This window comes from Mixophyes fleayi, chromosome 4 (assembly GCF_038048845.1).
Source record: "Mixophyes fleayi isolate aMixFle1 chromosome 4, aMixFle1.hap1, whole genome shotgun sequence".
NCBI lineage: Eukaryota > Metazoa > Chordata > Amphibia > Anura > Limnodynastidae > Mixophyes > Mixophyes fleayi.
The window spans coordinates 82,156,700-82,180,463 of NC_134405.1; the positions used below are offsets into that span (position 1 = coordinate 82,156,700).

The window sequence follows — 23,764 nt, forward strand, 5'->3', positions numbered from 1 at the left end:
CTAAGAAGCGTTTGCGGCGGTGCTGTATTGTATACAGCACCGCCGGGGACGCTTCTTTGACAGCGCCGCGGCTGCTGTATACTACAGTGCAGTCGAAACGGCGCTGCCGCCTCTAGAATTATTATTTTTTTCCGGGGGCGGAGGAAACCCCCCCTGACAAATCCTCCGTGCGCCCCTGCTAATCTCTAGTGAAATGTGTTCTAACCTACTGCTAGCTGGAGAATAACATGTAAAAACTTTCTTCTATTAGGTTCCCAATTTATTGAAAACGAACACCAGGAGACCCTTGTAACTTTCCGCAAATGCCATCTCATAGTTCTAGTGGGGGCCAGGGAAACCAAGAAACATTCGTGGCTTACAAAGTTTTATTGCTAAGTTATTATGGAATCATTCATCGTACTACAACAAAGATAACCTGAAGTGTTGTCAGACATCTGTCTATCTAATTACTACAGGTAACAGGAGTATGAAGTGTTTAAAACCAATAGGTGCTTCTTTAAGATAATAGTTTTATGTGCAAAAATGTTGCAACCAATCAGGTATAAGGATTATTTATTGAAGATTTACAACCAAAAAAAGTGCAAATCAAATTAGCAAACATGACATATTTCGTACTATTGTCTGCCGTAGTCTGCCAAGACTGCATCTCTCCTGTCCAGCTTAGATGTTCTGTCTCTTTCAAAATGTTGACAACAATGGGCAAAGTTATCATTTTTCCTGGTCAACTTTCCCTCGAGCTTAGTTGAGTATCAGAGGCTTCTCTGATTATTTTGTTTTGCACTTTTTCACTATACACTTAACTAGTGTTAACTGTCCTAACCTGTCCATCACCCGCTGTAATGTTTGCGCATATGCAAAGCTGCCATATTCAAGCTCACAGACACCTGGCAGATAAGCTGGCACAATGACATCACATACGTACTGTTCTATGTTGTGAGCTTTGTCAAGTGTCATGAATGACCCCCTACAGTGCCTCGTGTAATATTATGTAATCATCATCATTTATTTGTAAGGCGCCACAAAAACTACACAGTGCCGTACAGTCAGAGTTAGAAATAACACAAAATACAATCACACAGAAAAGACAACATGAACAAACAGGGTTGACGTCAATATTTAATAAATGTTTTTATGACGGCCAAAATCTGCATAGCTAGATAGTGAATGGCCTCCACGGTCCCATGTATACGTGTTGGATCAACTTAGTGAATGACACAGTTGGGCATGAGCGCTTTGTATATACCAGCAGGAAATGTCCTTTACAATATGAAAACATTTGGGGTCTTCTTAGGCTTTACCCTCCATGTCGAGTTCCTCTGACATGGATTGAACCTGTGAGCACCCCTGATAATGTGTTTTATGCATATTGTATTCTATATATTATATGCATTGTATATTCTATAGTCTTTATATCCTGCTATTCTGCAGAAGGATGTACACAAATGCTTTCTTGTTATCTCACAATACCCTTTTCACACCCAATGTTAAAGCATTGATACATGTAATATGAATAACTTTTTTTTCCTATCATTTGTAGCTTAATTTTCTTTGTTTTTTGTTGTTGTGTTTGTAAAACCTGTTTAGTTGAGATATGTCAACACAACAATAAATACGAATGTTGAAGCTGCTGATTTTAAGTTGCAAAGTACTGTACAAAACTACCATTATCTAAAAGAGCAGCAATTTCAGCCTAAGAGTTCCGCCGCAGTCTACAGGCAACTGAAAGGTTTTATAGTGCACACGGTATGTGTGAGTTTCAATAGTGAATGTATTTGGCCTTTCTTAAGGTAACACTTGTACAACAGGGCACTTGCAGCTGGGGGTACCCTGCACTAGGCATCTGCTGCTGGTTAGTGTTAGCAGTGCTCCAAGTTTGCCGGCTCTCTACTGGCTCTAGTAGGCTAGCTGTGACTCCAAACAAACTCCTAGCTTCACCTCCAGGCTGCTGCAGGAACCCCTGCACTAGCTCCAGAGCTGCTCCAGGTCCATCTACTTTTCAGAAGCTCCAGCTATAGAGCTAATAATGAATTTCATTTTATGTCCATGTTTAATATATATTTTACATGAATGTGGTATATTTTATGGAAATGTCTGACCAATGATAACTGGATAGCAATGTTATTCTAATCTGATAATTCATTACAAAATGTTAAGTTAGCAGAAAGAGGAGCAGCTCCAGAAGATGAGCTCCAACAGTAACCTCCAGAGTCTTGTTCATTCTAGTTTGAGATCAGCTCCAACTACAATATACCAGTTCCAACTCCACTCTGGAGCATAGTTAAAAATAAACAAAAAATAATAACTCCACTGCAGACTCAGGTCTTGGAGCTGGCTCCTGGTTCCCAAGCGGAGCAGCAACCATCTCTTCTTCTGATTGCTTTTGCAAGGTACGTTATATAAGAGAAGTTGGCATTTGAGCAAGGTTCACTTGTCAGTCAGAGGGAGCAACCACATTCCTTCCGCTGATCAGACGTCTGGAAGGGAACCCAGCTTTCTGATAACACAGTGTGGGAAGTAAGGTTGGCAACAGGAGTAGTCTAAACATCTGGGTAACACATCATCATCAGGTCTCTAGCACTCACTTCAGACATGCGACCTATAATTCTATTAAAACTATAAACCCTGATCTTCCCATATCCAGTGCATAGTTGCTGCCTTTGCCTGTGTATATAGTCCATATAAATCCACAGAATTCATGTTCCATGACAAGGATGACCTTGTACTTCATTTATCCAATGCTCCTTCAAGTAAATATTTCACTTGTAGCTGATGAATAAAGTAGCATTATCAGCTGGTTAGAAAGCTGCAGTGAGGAGGATTGTTAAGAAGACGTCTCCCAATGTCACTCGCCTTGTTGTGTTGGTCTTTGCTGTATTGTATTAACTTCAAAATGTATAATGTCCTTAGTATGGCCAGAGAGGTTTTCAGTGCCGTGCCTCCGATCCAAGGTATCGCATGATCCAGTTTATAAAGAGGGACTAAGTACATTGTATTTCATGATCAATATGGTCCCAGAATTAAAATATCTTGAAACCCTTAAGAATGGTGAGTGTGGGTGCCTTGCGTTTGCTTTGGGCTCTTGATGACTTCACTGTGACAAGTTTGGCTTGAGCCACAGAAGGAATCTCCTTGTAGCTAAGAGGGGAGAGGGTGCTGAGGGTAGGCATGCCATGACGGCCGCTAGCTGCAGTGGACGACATAGGAGGCAAGCCGAGCAACGCCCTCTCCTCACTGATGTAAAGTGGTGGTCTTATATGAGCAGACCTATCCGCTTCTCTCCTCACCTCTTGTATAGCATCGTAAAAAACCTGCTGCACCAACCGGAAGTCCAGGCAAGCGGACACCTCGCGGAACAGACAGCCATGGCGGGAGGCAAGACCCGAACCATCTGCTATACTGACCTGTCTGAGAGATGACATAGAAATGCGGCTTAGTGATATCACAAAGTGCACTGACAGGAGTAAATTTGCTAATCAGCTGAACCACATTTCTCTTATATATCTACATTCTAAGTACATACTAGTAATGCAATTTTTGTGAAATAACTGTAGCTGGACAGGTTGTAGTAAATTCATTAATCAAACTGAATGCAGTGTACTTCCATCATCCCACCATCAAACTACCAGACAGTTCATATATTCACAGTGATCTCTTACCTACTAATTACATTGTCATCAATTACTACTCAAAGTAAGTAAAGGGGCCCATAGGAACATTAAACATAACTAGCCAATACATTCTAATGATATATATTATTCCCATATATTCACTGTGTCTGATTGCTAGGCTGCAATCTCACAACAAAATTGCTGCCTCCTCTGAGTGCAGCCGGCTGGTACAATTTAATATTCAATTTGTTGATGGCATGAAAATACTTATACTGTCAATGGCAAATAAGTCAAAATTAAACACTGCTATAACATATAAATCCCAAATGTTTTACACTATCCATCTGTTCTGTGCAGTAACATTTGACTTGTAAATAGATACAAATAATATCAATTGGATTTAAAATGATAGTGCAAAAATATGAATCAACATTTTCTAAACTAGTCTTAGTAAATTGTGGAGTTAAAGTAAATCAATCACCCTTTTGTAAAATTCCGCCATTTTTAAAGGACAACTGATTTGAAAGTAGATGTAAAACACATTTTGATACCTGCTACAAGGAAGTGCCCCCTTGAAAATGGGAAAAGGAGTCTGAAAAAGGCAGAGTGTTTTCTTACTGATAGAAGAGAGCAGAAGAGCAGAGATCCCAGCTGGACAAGAGGAGACAGAGGGAAACGTTAGAGGCTCATGTGTTAATGTAATAAACTGCTATAAAGGGAATCAATTGAATGATCTGGAGGGAAGCATAAGACAGCCTGATGTCTGACTCTTACGTACACATCTATTGTCTAAGAACTTTTGCAAAAGGGAAAAAAAAATCTTTGTTCAATTTTATAGTATGAAAGCATATTGCTGTAGAACCATATATGCAGAAGACATCCATACACTGTGCTGATAGTAAATATGTTCAATTGTACAACACAAACAACTTGTAGCAGCTAATTTACCAACAACATGATTAGTGGCTGCATAAGTTTACTAAATACCTAAATACACTTTTTTTTATTGCATATAATGTTAAAGTCATCACTATTTGCAACTTTTTTTGTGACTGTTGCAGAAATCATTAATCACTATATTCTTGCACCTTAAGTGCAAGAATATAGTGATAGTTTAGCACTATTTCAATTTACCTTGCACATGGACTGCTCTTTAAAACTGTATTACCACCTGAAGTACTATAGCTCCGCCCCCTCCCAGGAGCCCCTGGTCTCTCAGGGGCCCCTGGTACTGCTCCATGTAGTATTTCCCCAGGGGCTCTGTAGTTAGCCTCACAAGCCCCAGCTTAAAACCCAGGGCTGTGTAACGCTTTGGAGGGGTGTCTGAGTAGGAGGAGCAAAGGGAAGCCGCAATTATGGAGATTTTGGCTTCTGATTGGTCCTTCTGCTCACCCCTCTTCTGAAACCATTTTAAAGTGTTGAATGAAAATGTTTCCCACTTTAGGTGGTAGTGCAGCTTAAAACAGCCTTATTACATGTCCCTATATCTTTAATAGTGTATTACCCCACTTGACTCAAGACTCACGTTAATATGTTGCTATCCCATTGTAAAATATCACAAGAGAAAAGCTGGAGACGTTTTATTATTTATGACTATGTCTAGACAGACATTTTGTATTTAAAGTACAGATGTGCTCCTAAGACACACTTAAATCACATCTTCATTCACTTGAAAGGGATTTCTAAGTAAAATACTGTTAGATGCATATTCTTTACCAAACACATGGTATAGACATGGAAACTAATGCTTGAAATAATGCCATGAAAAAAAACACTAATCTCATTTTATAAAATAGAAAGAAATTTTTTTTTTTTTAAATAGAAGAAAGATGTTCACCTGAATGCGATCTATATGTCAATAAGGAGCCTACAGATCAAAGCAAGAGCACTGTTCCAGCTTTGACATTTATATTCTCTACAATACAACTTTTATCTAGCAAGCAAACAGCTAATATACAGTATATATATATATATATATATATATATATATATATATATATATATATATATATATAGATAGATAGATCGATAAAGAGAGAGAGAGAGAGAGAGAGAGAGCAGCATGGGACAGTGATGAAGGAGAGGGGGGAGCAGCATGGGACAGTGATGAAGGAGAGGAGGGAGCAGCATGGGACAGTGATGAAGGAGAGGGAGGGTAGGATGGCACAGTGTGATGAAGGAGAGGAGGGGGCAGCATGGCACAGTGATGAAGGAGGGGGGGGCAGCATGGCACAGTGTGATGAAGGAGAGGAGGGGGGCAGCATGGCACAGTTATGAAGGAGGGGGGCAGGATGGCACAGTGTGATGAAGGGGGGAGCAGCATGGCACAGTGTGATAAAGGGGGAGCAGCATGGCACAGTGTGATGAAGAGGGGGAGCAGGATGGCACGGTGATGAAGGAGAGGAGGGGAGCAGCATGGCACAGTGATGAAGCAGAGGGGGGCAGGATGGCACAGTGTGATGAAGGGGGGCAGGATGGCACAGTAATGAAGGAGAGGAGGGGAGCAGCATGGCACAGTGATGAAGTAGAGGGGGACAGGATGGCACAGTGTGATAAAGGGGGGAGGGAAGGAGCATGGCACAGTGTGATGAAGGAGAGGAGGGGGGCAGCATGGCACAGTGATGAAGGGGGGGTCAGCATCGCACAGTGATGAAGGAAGGGGGCAGGATGGCACAGTGTAATGAAGGAGAGGTGGAGGAGCAGAATGGCACAGTGATGAATAAGGGGGGGGCAGCAGAAAGGCACCGAGTGATAAAGGAGAGGGGGGGAGCAGCATGGCACAGTGATGATGGAGAGGGGGGACAGCATGGCACAGTGATGAAGGAGACGGGGGAGCAGCATGGCTCAGTGATGAAGGAGAGGGGGGGAGCAGCATGGCACTGTGTGATAAAGGGGGGAAAGCAGCATGGCACAGTGTGATGAAGGAGAGGAGGGAGGCAGCATGACACAGTGATAAAGGAGGGTGGGGGAGCAGCATGGCACAGTGATGAAGGAGGGGGGCAGGATGGCACAGTGTGATGAAGGGGGGAGCAGCATGGTACGGTGTGATGAAGGAGAGGGGGACAGCATGGCACAGTGATGAAGGAGAGGGGGGAGCAGCATGGCACAGTGATGAAGGAGAGGGGGGAGGCAGTATGGCACAGTGTGATGAAGGAGCGGGGGAAGCATGGCACAGTGTGATAAAGGGGGGCCAGGTGAAGGGGGGAAAAGCAGCATGGAGGGTGCAGTGTGATCATAAGGGGGCACAGCATGGTGATGATGAAGGGGCGCAGTAATTTGTGTGTGATGGCACAGGGGGCTTGTGGTAATGTAGTGTGAGATAGGTGGTGGCTAATTAATGGGTGCAATTTTGTTTGTGGGGTGATGGTGGGGCAATTTAATAGTGGGGACTATTAATTTAAGATGGGGTGATTTGGGGGGCTACTGAATGTGGGGGTGAGTTTGGAGAGAATGAGGTCTCTTTATGAAATGTGACTATGAATTATTTAATGTCAGTAATGGTTGCGGGAAATAGGTATATTTATGAAATGTAAATACTATTCATTTATTGCTGGGGCAGTTTGGAGGGAAGGAAATAGGTTTATTTATTAAATGGGAATATTATTATTTTAATGTTGGGGCTGGAGGAAGGCCTAATTATTAGTTGTGGGTGCTATTGATTTAACGCTGGGGCTGGTTGGAAGTTTCTAAATGTGCCCATTTTTTTTCCAAATAGGGTCCCCAACATTCCAGGATCTAGACAAACCGCAGCTAAAGAAACCAGCAGCCACAGGAAGTGAAATTGACAAGAACAGGTTGGAGAGAGCAGGACAGTCTGTGAAATGTTCTGATTCTAGTGGCACAATCACAATTTTTGGTGATTGTTCTGCCCATTGTAAGGGGTAGGCCATGACTCTGAACTCTTTATGTACACACTGCATTCTTTATGTCTTGAAAGTCAGGAGTGCTGGGACATATGTCACGCTCCGGCGAGCAGGCACTGCACCCTCGTGCCAAAGGTGTACACAACAGTGTAGGTTTTTTTCTGTAGAAGGGTTGTCCAGCGCTTTTCACCTGCTAGCCACGCCTCAATGATGCATAGCCATGCCCCAATTGTATGAACACACCTACTACCACTTTTACCACGCTCAACTATAAGGGTGACCCCATGAAGTTGTTGTACCGGGGCCCTGAATGCCTCTTGGCAGCCCTGGGCACAAATTCCAACAGAAACACTACCAACATCTTGTGGAAAGTCTTCCAAGAAGAGTGGAAGTTGTCATCACTGCAAAAGGGGACCAATTTAATATTAAAGTATATGTATTTGAATACAATGTCATTACAGTCCCTGTTTGAGTAATGATCAAGTGTCCAAACACTCTTGTCCATATAGTATATATATTTATATATATATATATATATGTACCGTATTTCCCCAAGTATAAGACGCACCCATGTATAAGACGCACCTTAATTTTGGGGCCCAAAATGAAAAAAAAGATGTATTACATAAAGACTGACAGCTCCGAGACTGTGGGAGGTGCCTGAAGGACCTTAAGGTCCTTTTGCCAATCAACGGGGACACGCTGTTCCAAACAGCCAGCGGTGACAAGCTGTTCAACACAGCTAGCGGGGACACGCTGTTCCGATTAGCGGGGACTCCTCTCTTACACCAGGTGCCGACTTCTTCATTAAGGTAAGTAGCACTTGCAGTGTATAAGATGCACCTTTTTTTTACACCCAAAATTTGGGGGGAAAAGGTGCGTCTTATACATGGGGAAATACGGTATATCCGGCCTTGGAATAATCTACAAAACACGCTGCCCAGCACATAGACAGTGCAAGTTATTTTACACTGCTAGTAACACACCTTAATATTATTAACTTTTATTTGACTTCATATCATCCAACAGGGAATCCCAGACCGCAATAATCCCTCCAACCAGTATCGACCTAGGTATGCTTATGGGTAGCGCTGGTTCTGCCTCTATCCCACTAGCCTATGTATAGATATAGCCAATAGTGAAATATACACTCAAGGTGATCTACAATAATGCAAAGTTGCTGCCTGCAGTGGAAGTGACACTTGCATTGATGTACCCATATTTTGCAAAGGCAACCATTTTTACAGGAAGCAAATCATTCTGTGCCAAGATGCTGACATCTGCACATTATAATAATGCTCCAAGGTCTAAATAGACATTATCCCTAGTAACATGCTTAGATGCCTGTCTCAGGAGCAAGATGTCCCTAGAATTCACTGTAAAATGCTGACAACTATGGAATGTAAGGGAGAAATCATTCAAATGTACGACTGTAACACATTTATTAAGGAAAATGGTTTATTTAAATGACCCTATTCACTAAAATGAATGTATAGTTTTATCTATAATAAACCATACATGTTTGGCACCTAAATTTGTGTTGTTAGCAATATTTCGTCACTTTGTTATATTTCGTCACTTTGTTATATGACCTGGATTCCCACCTCAAATCTGCCCAGGAAAGATTCAGTGGATATTTCCTGTTTCCAACCAGCTAATCTGCCCCCGACCTTTCATTCATTCTTGTAAAGAACCCTCCACTTCACTTAGCAACTGTTGTACCAATCAGTATAGTGCTTGCTTAGCAACTGTTGTACCAATCAGTATAGTGTTTGCTTAGCAACTGTTGTACCAATCAGTATAGTGCTTGCTTCTCCCCAATCAATGCAACTCTGTCTCAGACCAATTATTGGATTCCCTACATACACTGAATATATGCAATTACAAAATGTCTGCAACTAGTGCACACTGTGGGTGATTGGATAGACATATCACAACTGGTAGACACAGGACCAGATTAACAGGGCTAGTGGAGCTGCAGTTCCATTCCTCTTGCAGAAATAGTCTCATTGTATTAATTGTACATTTTTCAAACATTTCTTTAAAATATTTTCCTTAAGTGGAAGTACAGGTTGGCTAGTTTGAAAGGGCCTATGGTGGTGGAAGTGGGGGCAGAGAGTTGCTTCTCTACCAGTTTTATTCTAAATTTAATCCTCTGCTTCACTGTGCTGCTCTTCAGGGTGCAGTAGGAGAAGCAGGCTACTAAAATAAAATACACCACTTAATTTCCTCTGTAGTCATTGGTTAGCAAGGGAGTAAAGAAGGGGCATATTTTATTTAAATTACCTGCAAAACTCCCCCTCCCCGTGGCCCAATGCCTCCTTCCTTCACTGTTGCTTACATTCTGCACCAATGGAGGTGAATGATCCCTGCTCAGATCTGCTTCCCACATGTCTGTTTATGGTGTCAGCAGTGGGTTTTTATGTTTTTTTTTGTACAAAATAAGAAATAATGTCATTATAAAATTATACTTAGTTTTAATACCTGCTCTTCTAGAGATGCAGGGACAACCCCAATAGTACCTAATGTAGCTTGATGATGCAATTCATGCCATCAAGTAGCAGGGCAATGAGTATGATGACCTGATATTCCTGGGTCACGGCAGATAAATAGGCACAACTGAGCAAATAAATATGTATTGTGGGTTGACTGCGGGTTGTAGCGTGGGTTGTACTGCGGGTTGCTTTTTGTAGGCTGCATTTTCATGAATACTGACACTCGTAACAGTCCATTTCGAGAATTAAACAACATGCTCCATTTTAATGAATAACGGATCAGCTTACAAAATGGCTGCTTCCATTGTGTGTAGGTCGAGAGGTGTTCTTTAAAGCCGCCCTACCACGTACTGAATTTTATTTACTAATTTCTTTCTCGGACTAAAACTGACGGGTGGAGGCAGTTTGAGCAGGAGGAGCAATCGCAAGCCACCATCAGGGCAAATGCAGGATTTCTAGAAGGTGGTTTCCAAATGGTGATTTTAAAACAAGTGTGTCCATCCCAAGGAAGTGGCATGAATAGCACTTAACAAAAGATAGCCCACCCCATACAGAGCGCAGTGTATGTAATTCAACAGAATACACAGAGATCTCCTCATACAGTGTATATAATACAGTATTAATCAATGACACCATAGATGATCTATAGATTGATACTGTATTATATACACTGTATGAGGAGATGTGCATAAGCTTTTGGTGACATCATCCAACTTTAGGAAATCTACCTGTCTTGAACAATGTTTCCCGATTGGCTCAGAATGGTTATCACGTGATAGACAATAGTTATTTAACCGCCCTTAAAACCAGCAAAAAGCCATATCAATAATAAAATAATGATTCAAGCAGGTACTACTGTTGTAGTAAAAAAATAAGACATATTTACCAGATAGATGTAAAAATGCCAAAATCATCTGCAACAATAATAACACTGCTGTTAAACCTAATGCAACTGTCATTTTTGCAATTTTAAATCTAAAGAACACATCCAGTGTTCTGCACAGCCAACAGAGATTCCAGTGTCTGAAAAAATAAAATTGTGACCTTCATTCACTATATGTCTGACTGCCATTTCTACAATGTTTAAGTCGATATATTGGCTGCCATGTCAGAGTGACTATCACACATCTCTATTTCATATAAATAGCATAAGTGGTCAGGAAGAGGTTAACATACACATTGTATAAAGAAAGATAGTGTAACTGAGGCACAGCTGAGTTTTCCCTCATGTTAACAAACCTGATTGTTCTCCAATCCACTGCCCTGATTGATCAGTACGATCCTCACAGGCACGAGACTAGGTAGGAGGAGCTGCTGCCACTGACCAGGAGTGGAAGAGGGAGTGCCTGACAATCAATACATTGCAGCTTCTGATTGGTCCTCCTGCTCACTCACCACGCCACCACTGCCTATTTAAAGTTGTGAGCCGCATTTATTTGCCAGTTCTGTATTCCGAATAAGGGGAGGGGCACCTTAGTAAAATATTTTCCTTAGGTGATAGTGTAAGCAAGTTTTTTTTAATCATTCACAAATAGGCAGTATTAGTACTGGTGATGTAGATGTATATAGATATACGGGTTGATACCTGTATCGTTCCATGTCCAGCTTGTTCCCCAGTAAGAGGACCGGGGTCTCATGTACTGCTCCTCTGTTATACTGAGAGATGATCTCCAAGTATTGGCAGCAGCCCTCAAAGCTCTGCTTGTTATCTATGCTGTACACCACCAGAAAGGCATTAGCCCACTGTAAGTACCTCTCAGGATTCACTGGCCCATCCTACAGGGAAAAGAGAAAAAATATTATTTAACAAGGCATTTTAAGAATAGTAAAGGGACAAGTTAATAAAATAGAACAATTTAAATGGAGAACATAAAGATGTGTCTACATACTTGCCAACATTGCTAATTAGAAATTTGGGTCAAAATAGACCAGGGGGTAAATGTATCAAGCTGAGAGTTTTCTGGCAGGTTTGAAAAAATAATCAGATTCTAGCTATCATTTATTTAGTACATTCTACAAAGTGACAGCTAGAATGTGATTGGTTGCTAAAGGCAACATCTCCACTTTTCAAACCCGCTGGAAAACTCTCAGCTTGATACATTTACCCCCAGGTCTCTGATCAGTCTGATCCACTGAACAACATTTTGAAGGCCCCTTTCTGATAGCCCTTCATGGCTATTAAAAAATGTAGACTGATGGCAGACGTGACAAGAGAGTGATAAAGGAGATTACATATAGTAACTTTTTACACTTAAAGTTCATACAGATATGCATGCAATATGTGTTGCTTTGAGCAAAGAACATATGATCCTGTATGGAATTATTTGCAGTAGATGTGGCACCATAGAATAACAACAATTTAAAGGAGATATGGAGAGGGTGGATTTACAAGGGCATTCCCTGATTCTCTATTTCTCACTGCAAAAGGAATTGATTTTTAGAGCATACTTGCCTACTCTCCTGGAATGTCTGGGAGGATCCGGAATTTTGGTGAGTCCTCCCAGACTCTCTCCAAGATACCGGTTGTAGGCGGGACTTAATGTCACAAATTGCATAATCAGGCCCCGCCCCCACTGTGCCATGCAGTGAGTAGTGGCATTACACATCAGGGGTGGGATACGGTGACCACACCCCTTCCCGCACTTGCAAACCTGACCCTCTCCGGCAGCTATTAAAAGTCGGCAATTATGCCTTAGAAGTGGGCAGAAATTGGGCCTTAGGGCTAGATTTACTAAGTTTGAAAAAGTGAAGATGTTGCCTATAGCAGCCAATCAGTTTCTAGCTGTCATTTTGTAGAATGCACTAAATACATGACAGCTAGAATCTGATTGGTTGCTATAGGCAACATCCCCACTTTTCCAAATTCGAAGTTTAGTAAATATACCTCTTAATGTTTATTTTCAGCATGCTGCTTTTTGCACATTCCAAGCACAGTGTATACAGAACAGCACTTTTATAGGTGCATTTGCACCAATGTAAAGACAAAACATTAAAATGTACAAGAGTGACACATTTAATAATGTAGTGTGTTACCTACATTTGTGTTGTTAGTAGTGGATTTTTTTTTTTTACGTTGTTTATGGGCAGAAGAGATCCCCCTTTCAAATGTTCATAGGCAACTTCCAGTGGCTGTTTTGTGATTCAATAACAACTACACATCTTTATTGAAGGTGTAAGGACACTTGGCTGTACATTTAGCATTAAATACATAGCTCTTTTTACATTTGACTGTGACATGCACAGTTTAGAAAGTGTGCTACTTTAGATTCCATAAATCACTGAGAATAAAAGTGACAATTTCAGGAGGTATTCCAGTTGTTTATAAAGAAATATCTCCCCACACATGTATTTGTAGAAACTATTATAGATCTCATTACAGATCTTTATTTCAGTTTTCATCACAGATATTTGATTGTTTAATAAACACAATAAAAAAAGAAGAAACAGCGCTGTTACTAAGTATAACAATAAAAATACTAATGTAATGTAAAGGTTCTAATCCAATAAAATATATGAGGGCAGGAAAAGGAAGCCAATCCAAATCAATATAAAATTATATATTGATTACAAAATAATTATACATATAAAAATATATTATATTTACATATTCACCTTTAAAAATACATGTAAAGTATGTAATAGTCATATAAAACCACAACTAAACCCCAGTGCAGACAGCACAAAGTATCTTTCCCAGTGACAACAGTTAAGTTGCCAATATTGCAAAATATATAATAGTATATACGAAAGATCTCACTGTATTCACCATGTGTGAGTAGCAAACATCACATAATTCAAAGATCTTTCAACTAATTACATTTTTGTAAATATTTTAAATCCTTATTAATATTTAGGGAAATATACTATAACTGTATGTCTAGCGTTAGACTTAGGTATAGTGTAGTTTCTTCTTCTTACTTGGTTATTTTTGTATTCTAAGGAAATTGCAAATCTCCTGGAGACGTCTCTGTCTCTCCGTGGACGGCTAGTTGAAGTTATTAAAATATTTTTCTGAGTGCCAATAGGAGCGTTGTGTGATATTTCTTTTGTATGTTGAAGTTTTAACGACACGTGGGACTTAATATAACTGTAACCAGTCTACTTTTAGATTATTCATTGCCTGGTGTAGAGGAAATATTACATTGAGACATAAAAGGAGATACTGCTGGGAATGGAGAGATGTGAGTCACCGTTACATGTCACAAGCAGGCAGAATAATGCTGTGTGAGTGAGAGGTCAATCCCTGGACCTGACAGTGGATTTCTGTCCCTTTATATTCAATGTATTCTGGTCACAGAGTACACAGCCAAGGTCAGCAGGTTTGAATAGAGATAGTAAAGTTCATGCACTGACTGTCTGCTGCTTTTTCAGCTAATACCAAGGGATCCTGAACATTTTTTTTTAACTCACATCAAAGGCCCCTTTGAATGTGGCCAAGATTGAGATCAAAAGATTCATTGTCCAGTACAGGAGCACTCTGTCTACAACCTGAGCACTGTCCTCCAGATCCCAGACTATTACTGTCCAACAAAGAGGCTCACTATACGATAGGGCAGAGCAGAAAGCAAGCGTGAAATCAGACTTAACCCTCTCCAATCATCCTCCTCAACGTCTCCTGCTCTGCTACAATATGATGAATGATAAACAGCCCTTGAATGTTACCTTGTGATTCTCCAGACTGAAGATGAAAGTTTATGATGGAGAAGACAACTACTGGTACTTCATGTGCTCTTCAACTATAGACCCCATCATCGGTTAGTCAGGTCCCAAAACTATAGCACCACCAAGTTTAGCATTCAGAATTCACTATTTGCAGGAGTATATTTATCTAGCCCATACGCTCCTCAACTTCCAAATATCCCTGTTTTCAGATATGAGTAAAGACTTCCAGAGACCCTGGGTAGTGACAAGAACCTACATTCTACACTGTTATTTCTGACCAATATCTCTTTTACATCAGGAAACTAACTATACAAGTCAACATAAGTATAATATACACCATACTTGCCAACCTTTAAAAAGTGAATTCCGGGAGATTCCGGGCAGGGAGCGTGGTTGGAGGGGGCAGGGTGCGGTCAATCGCATCATTTTGGCCCCACCCCCGCAAAAAACGTCATTTTGTCACGGGGGCGGGGTCAAAATGACGTGATTCATTGCGAATCGCATCATTTTGATGAGTAAGTTCCAGTATTCGGGATACTTGCCTGCTCTCCCGGGAGTCCGGGAGACCTACCCGAATTTTGGGAGTCTCCCGGACATTTTGGGAGAGCTGGCAAGTATGATATACACACCAACCTCATACTCCAAGTATTTTGTAATAAACAACACAAACAGCTCCCCAAATTCATGTAGCATGTGTCAAGTCCATCAGACCAAGCTCAATGTATCTCTTGTTAAATTTATATTTATAGCATTGAATTTGTTTTCAGTAGATGTTGGGTCATCTACCACCTCAAAAATCCTTATTATAACCAACCGCTGATCTGCAGAATGTATTGTGCCATTATAAGACAGCGGAAACAACAGAGCCTGATTATCCAAAAGGCTGTCTAGGCTGCAGCCTAGGACTCAAGGCTATTTTTTGGGAAGGGCTGGTAACATTTTTTGGGTTTCAAAATTGTGACACGGAGATGTATAAACTGAAATTCATTTTAAAATATAAAAGCATAGTTGTTCTCCAAAGTAAAAAGAGAAGACATGAATGAAAAATGTTTTAAGGTTTTAATCTTGAAGTATTCCCATGGTAAAGTCTGCAGACAATGAGCCATCCTTGGAGAGGTGCTTGGGGGATAAGTGAGTAGGGGAGACAAAGATGGCGACAGGCGTATTCGTGAGAGTCCCTTCCCGCACATCTTCACCCTCAGTAGCACTCTTTCATGCCTCTGTTCTGCTATACATATTCTGATTTTAATGAAAATGACCGACAAAGATAGCTGTGATCCTTTTAAAATGCCAAATGGAGCTGAATTATTAAAATACAGGAACATAAACATTGGTGGAGGGGTGGGGGGTGAGGAAAGCCAGATTTTAAATTAAGACAAGTTCATTTTTAACCTACTGCATATTAGCCTGGCATGGAATGCGAGGGAGAGCGTATTAGCCTAGGACAGCCTGAACCCTTAATCAGGCCCTGAGCAAAGCAGGATTTTAACAGCAATGGGCAGCACAATGGCCTAGTGGTTAGCACTTCTGACTCACAGCACTGGGCTCATGAGTTTGATTCCTGACCATGACCTTATCTGCATGGAGTTTGTATGTTCTCCCTGTGTTTGCGTGGGTTTCTTCCGGGTGCTCTGGTTTCCTCCCACACTCCAAAAACATACTAGTAGGTTAATTGGCTGCTATCTAAATTGACCCTAGTCTGTGTGTGTGTTAGGGAATTTAGACTGTAAGCCCCAATGGGGCAGGGACTGATGTGAATGAGTTCTCTGTACAGCGCTGCGGAACTAGTGGCGCTATATAAATAATTGATGATGATGAATGTTCCACCTTCTATTTCTTTGTACTTTTGTGATGCACCATATTCTATTCTGATATAATACTCACCGGATCAGCTGTGTCCATAACTCTTACAAGAACTGGCTGATGGTCTACAATTTCCTCTGAGGTGTATGTGTCCTCTGCAACACAAAACGAAAACGAAAGAGTATGTAGCAATCAAATTAGCAGTATTTTGACAAGAACTGAAGCTACGTTCACCTTTACAATGAATACAGAGATGGGAAAAGTCAATGGGCATATATAAAATTGTTCGTAAGTACCATTAAATATATCAACTCATGAAGAATACTCAAGGCAATAACTACAAGACCCTATCATATTATTATTATTATTATTATTATTATTATTATTATTATTATTAATAATAATAATAATAATAAGAAGAAGAAGAAGAAGAAGAAGAAGTTGTTTTCATAAAGCCCCAACATGTTCTGTAGCTTTGTACTAAAGCAGATAATCAGCCACATACTTGAGAAACTTAAATAAATATATAACAAGTAATAGGATGTTAGGATTCTGGGGTTTGAAATATGCTATGCATATTGATAAAAAGAAAAAAATAATGTTATAGTAAACCTACATTTTAAATATAATTTATGTTTACACATAAAAGCCATTCACAAAACATTAAGGGGCAGATTCAATTGTCCGCAACGTTCCTAAGAACATTGCGGATGTGCTTTTTTTACCAATATTACGGTAAAAAGTAACGCAGTTTTGCCCGTACCTGTATGGGCTGCGAACAAAAATCAGCGTTATGTCTGCAAAAAAAAAAATCTACGCGAGGTGTTTTGTGGCCGTTCCAGAGGCACCTCGTGCTGATTTTTTATTACTTGAATCTGCCCCTAAGGATGTAAACAGTTGATGGGCATTCAACTTTCGATCTGTAAAATAATACATTAACTTACAATATAACATAACTGTCCCAATATTGCAGCATATGTCGCCCCCAAAACAACATGATGCACATAATAATACTGACAAAATAATTCAAATTATTATTTGGCACACACTAGCGTTCATTTCGTCAGAAGCCAATTTATCTACCAGTATATTTTTGGAGTGGGAAGAAAAAGGAGGACCAGGAGGAATCCAACGCAAGCACAGGGAGAACATGCAAACTCAACACAAATGGGGCCCTGGTCACAATCAAAACCAGGGCCCAGCGCTATGAGACAGCAATACTCACTAGTGTGCCACCATGCTCCATAATCCATTGTTTTGGGTGCTAACTGAAATGACTGACTATTTCCTAAGCGTACTTTCCTAAAGCATCAGTTGGCATCTTGTAGAATAGCTTTCTTCAAATTATCCCTCATATTTTCAATTTTATTAAAATCAAATGATTGCGGAAGTCGGAGATGATATTGACTCTTTAACATGTATGTGAACCCATTCTTTCACTTTGCAAGATGGTCAGGTGACTTGTCATCTATAAAGTAGCCATCACACTTTGCACAATAGTTTAATCTTGTGGCCTCCCTGGAAGTTGCTCAGTATAGCAGTATAACACTTTAGCATGTCCACTTCCCCAATATGCCAATGTGTGTGTATTCCCAATACCAGACACGGACAGGCAGATGGATCAGGGAAAGAGTTAATCCGTTTAAATAAAAATGAATGTTCTGGATTTAATTCAACAGCTATGACTGAAAATGAACTATGGTTCCTTAGAGAAGTGTTCTCAACAAATGTTGAGTGAAAACATTTACTTCACAGCCCATCTGGGCACATGGAGCTTTTAGTACGCATCAGAAAAAGATTCATATCTCTTTAATCTCTGCCATTAATCAACTCTGATTCCTGACCAAGTCCTGCGTCTTGTCACGTTAATGAAGACAATTATTTCCATAAGACAGAGTCCAGATAACGCCCCTCTTGTCTACAGACACTCAGAAATCTTTGGCAATGTTTCCCTTCCAAATATAACTAATTTTCCAACTTCCGATATGAGTGATGTGACGGCCATGTTAAGAGGATTCTAGGCTGTAGGATGAGAAAACCTAAGGTATACACCAGTGGTTGCCAAACTGTGTGCCGTGGGGACCTCACAGGGGTGCCGTGGCCAGGGCCGGTGGTAAGCAAAGCGGAGGACTACTTGGTAATTATTTTGGCCTAGCGGTGCCTTGAAAAAATGATGGAGACCCTAAGGCTGCCTCGAACTAAGAATGTTTGAGATCCACTGGTGTACACATGTTACAATTTACTCATACAATTTGATTTTTATTGAATTTTACATAAATCTTTCAATGTGTGGATGACGTGCACATGCTCTACCAAGGTAAACAGGGACATCTTTGCCTGTGTTGGATAATATTTTAATTTTAGATGCAAGTCTCATAAAAAATGAGTACCATGTGTGTGGAAATTGCAAGGCAATTGATGCAATCCAAAATTGGGATTGTAACATATTTAAGTATCATTTCTGGTCTCCCTCGAATCAGAAATCAAACAAACTGAAAACTAAACTCTGGATTTATAAATTAATATGCTATTTTGAACATCTGATTTTACACACTGTTTTTAATAGTAGAATAATCGTAACTAGCAAGCCGGCAGATCACATGGCAGTAGAACACATATTGATAGAGTGCAGAAGAGTTCTTGATTGTGCTCTGTATTAGTGTGTGTGTGTGACCACAAATACTAAAGCTTTCATGAAGTCTGTTTTTTTGTGATACTGATGATACATCTTTAAGGTCAATACTGAGAAGTCACACTTTAAGGGTTTCTTACTCTATATTTTCATTTTCCCTTTGTATTTGCCTAATGCAATTATTATCTGTTGGGGTTCCTCAAGTTGCTGTTCTCAGCTCTCTGTTTTTCCTTCTTCTCTCATTGAACAAATAAGCTCCTTTTACCCCCACCACAAACTTGGCTCATAATTATTATACTGTAGTATGAGACATGTGAAGACTTTTTTCACCTAATTGATAATAAGTAATACTAGTAATACTACTGTATATTATTCATTTAAGCATCATTGTTGTTTCTAGGCTGATCTTCCTCTCTCACCGCTCCACATCTGCTGCACCACTTTGCAGATCCTTACACTGGCTCCCTGTGTCCTCCAGAATCAAATTCAAATTACTCACCCTTATCTACAAAGCCCTCAACAACACTACCCCTGCATACATCTCAAATTCATATCAAAATACTCTCCCTCCCGCTCTCTTAGATCTACCTCTGACCTGCGCCTTGTCTCTGGTAACCACCTCTCACTCCCGCCTACAAGACTTCTCCCGTGCTGCTCTCCACTTATGGAATTCCCTACCACGCTCTATCAGACTTTCCCACAGCCTTCAAATCTTTAGATGCTCTTTGAAAACCCATCTTTCTTTTTAGAGGTGACCTTATCCTCGTTAACACTATTCACACTAATACACCCTCACAGTTGTCCCAATCTCCTCTCTAAGCCACACTTTCTCCTATTGTTTCAGCAGTGCCCTCTTCCACTTAGAATGTAAGCTCTCTAATGAGCAGGGTCCTTCATACCCTTTGTTTTCATGTCTGTATTTATTTTGTCTACCTTGTATGTCCCTGTTTTATGTATGTCCTGTTTTCCCTACTGTACAGAGCTGCTGAGCACTGTGGCACCCTACAAACTTTCGGTGAATGCTATTACATTGGTTTCTCCAGTGGCCCCCAGTCTGACACTGCTAGGGAGCCCTTGCAAAATTTGCTATTGGCCCTTAAAATGCATAGTTGCATCCATGCTCTACAGGTATTGGCTGTTTTTGTCACATGACTATCATTATCACTAGTCTGGTAGCTCACAAGTTACAGCTCAGCATGATAAGGATGTTGAGTGGGAAGCTCAGATGCATCTAGGAAAGTAAAGGATTTGATATTATGGTGCCAGAACATGCACTTTCATCAGTATATATTTGTATTCAATGTGTACCATATTCATAAACATACAGACGTTACAGGATATATATGCTATACCAGAGAATCAAGCAATTGTCCAAGCCATCAAAGTGCACCATAGACTATCAAAGAGCAATCTATAATGGTAGAAACTATCATACTTGCCATACACTATCACTATCCATAACAGTGTACCAGGTGCTAGCACAGAGCATTATATCATGGTACAGACCATATCGGGGAAAACAATGATAGGGGTCCATGTGCTATCACAGTACCAGGAGTAATATATAATGGTACAAAGCATAACAGTGTACCATGTGCTGTCACAGAGCAGTATATCATGACACAAACCATCACAGGGCAGCACAAGGCTAGTTGCACATGGGCATTATGTATCCTGTTTGGTATGTGATTTTTCCGCAAATTTCCTCTGAACCTCCTTCCCTCCAGTTTCAGTGCATGTCCTCGTGTTCTAATACTTCTCTTCCTTTGAAGCATGTTTCCCTCCTGTACCTTGTTAAAACCCTTGTACCTTGTTAAAAATTGACAAAGCAACAATCATACCACTGCAGGCTGATCTGGCAGTGGTCGAATCCCTGGTAGAAAAGGCTCCTGACCACCTCTCCTAGTTAGTACATCCATAAAACATATAACTCACCGAGAAAGGGGTCATATTCACTTATAAATCGTCTGGTCAGAAACTTCACAGTCAGAGCTGAAAAAGAGGAAGTGCATGGGTTAATTATTTTATTACAACTAATGGATAAATACAGTATTCACAACCCTAATTATTATTATGTGGTTGGTTTGCAGTGAAATCTATATGTCCATTTTTAGCATTAGTGAAAAATAATATCATACCTGCCAAAAGTCCCAATTTTAGCAGCATGGTCCCGATTTTTGACTGCAGAAAGAGGTGTCATCTATCGCAAAAGGGATGTAGCATCACATATGTATATGTGTATCAGGGCACGGTGTAACATGTCCTGATTTTGGCAGGTATTTAAGCATCCTCATTGTCTGTGCGAACATGTAAACCTTTCTCACTAGACTATGAATAACATTATCACAAGGAGCTGATTTGAACCAGGATCTGCAGCATATCTTCCACAGTCATTATTATATTGTCAGCAACATTAATGGCTGACCGAACTTAAGATACACAATAGCTTCCATAAAGCATAGGTCGATATTGTTTGTTGATGAGCATTTAGAATGCAAAACAATATATATTATAATCAGTAAACACGTCATGACAGGGATTAAATAGTTTACAGACACATTAAATCTTTCCAGACATCAATGATATACAATTGGGTGACAATAAATACAAACTTGCATTATTTGAAGATGATTTGTTGGCTGCAATAACTAATCCTGTAATTGCCATCTCATGAAAGAATGTTATAAATTTGGAGAATTGTCAATCTTTAAGATTAATTATTCTAAGTCAGTTGCTCTTAACATTGACATTGCAGACTCCATCATTGGTGGATTACAGCGCACCTCTCCGTTTACTTGGCATCCTTCCCAAAACAAATACCTAGGGATTATTCTGACTAAATATGTAACAAAACTATATAAATCTAACTTCGCTCTCCTAATACCCAAATTGTGTTTGGAGCTAAAAGGTTGGCTGTCCTGTAAATTCTCTTGGCTTGGAAGAATTAATATAATTAAAACTAATAAGTTCCCCAGGATCCTACATTTATTTCAAAGTATACCAATTGTGATCCCAAACCCCATTTTTCATGGAGCACCAAAAGATCGTTAGAGACTTTATCGGGGGTGAGGGGAGAGCTCACCTTAATCAGTGAACATCAGGGAGGTATGCAACTACAGTGGTTTCTAGGTTGCTATAAGACAGTAATATTATATAGAACTTTGGAATGGTCCAGATTAAAGGGCACAAAACAATAGATAAACATGTTGCCTCACCTACGCTGCTAAAAATAGCTCCTTGGATACAAGATATCCCAACCGTATCGCCTCCGACAATTGGTCCAATCCTTAGATGTTAGCGGAGACTCAGGACCAGTAAATCTATTTCTTAATACAATTCCCCAATCACCTCAATCATTCACAGTCTATGGTTTCTCCCAGGTACACATCCACAAGCAGTCAACACCATGAAGAGACATGTCAGTCAGCTGATTGACTCGAATGGGGTGCGTTCATTTTTAGAAATACAGGAATTCCTCTCTCTTCCCATATGGTAACAGCAGTCATACTTGCTAATAAAACATTGCAGGAGATAGGCAAAGAACACAATTTACACAAAACGTATTCTTCCCTTGAACAGTTATGTACTGGTATTGTACATATCCTGCAGTGTCTGGTCTAATACAGCAGAGTAAACCTACACCCGTAGTCAACACTACACCTATCTTTAGACCCATTCCTTGTTGACATTGGGAGTATGCAGAGCTGATTAACTTGCAGTTTAAAACAAACGCACGATGCGCTCAGTATGCGTGTCATAATGACCCAAGCCCCTACCCAACACATTAAGGGCCTGATTCATTAAGGATGGAAATGGTGATATGTTGCGTCCGATTCAAGCTTTGGGCATCTCAAAGGTACGTGATGTCCAGTCGTAATACTTGCACCAGCTGAAGGTGTGGTGTAAGTGGCGATTACTAGTGATGACAGCTGTGTATACATGCTAGAACATGCGTTTGAAATCAGGAGCGACCGTAAAAATGCATTTTATGTACAGTAGACATGCTTAAGATCCTAATAAATGTATTTTAAAGTTTTGTCATTGATGACTATATTATTAACATGTGACATTAATTGAATAGTTGTTTTTTTTTCCGTGCGTTCTACTGGGACTTTATATTCCACATATGTATTGGACGTATCCTGCAGTGTATTGTATGTTAGAGCTGTTATTAAAAAAAGCATATAATGTTCGGTATGCGTTTGGTGATGAATCAGGCCCTAAATGTGACCCATTGGCTAAAAATCTTTTTACTAGCAAATGCATGCTCTTAAGGGGCTGGCTGGGCTGGGAGCCACGGGAGCACTTTCCCCCCAAGCCGTTCCCCTATTGGACTACCTATGTCTGGATCACTGGACCGAGTTGAGTCTTGCCCCCATGGCTAAAATTTGCTAGGCCTTCCCTGATGCTCTTCAAGCTTTTAGTAGTCGAAACACAATGTAAAATCCTATCCAGGTGGTATAAATACCCTATTATGCTCAACAAAGTTTCCCCAAGTATACCAGCCACTTGCGTGAGATGAAATGCAGCCTGGGAACCCTTATACACATTTGGTGAAAATGTGATTGGGTAATCTCTTTTTGGCAAAAGGACTTACTGATTTTCTCCAAAAATTGTGGGAGTTGAGGTATCGACTGATCCTGGTTTCTGGCTTATATTGCACACCAAAATCCCAATTGCAGTCTATAAAAAAAAATCACT

General features: G+C 40.3%; 1 protein-coding gene across 1 annotated transcript in view; it reads right to left on the minus strand.

Annotated features, from left to right (window-relative positions):
* Positions 1–979: 979 nt before the first annotated feature.
* RASL12 (RAS like family 12) overlaps positions 980–23,764 on the minus strand; it is a 39,146-nt gene continuing 16,361 nt past the window's right edge. The window contains exons 3-6 of the mRNA XM_075207643.1: positions 20,999–21,055; positions 16,513–16,586; positions 11,552–11,742; positions 980–3,405 (exon numbers count right to left, since the gene is read on the minus strand). Of these exons, the coding sequence (XP_075063744.1) occupies positions 3,018–3,405; positions 11,552–11,742; positions 16,513–16,586; positions 20,999–21,055 (710 nt within the window). The 3' untranslated portion in view covers positions 980–3,017. The remainder of the gene's footprint in view (positions 3,406–11,551; positions 11,743–16,512; positions 16,587–20,998; positions 21,056–23,764) is intronic.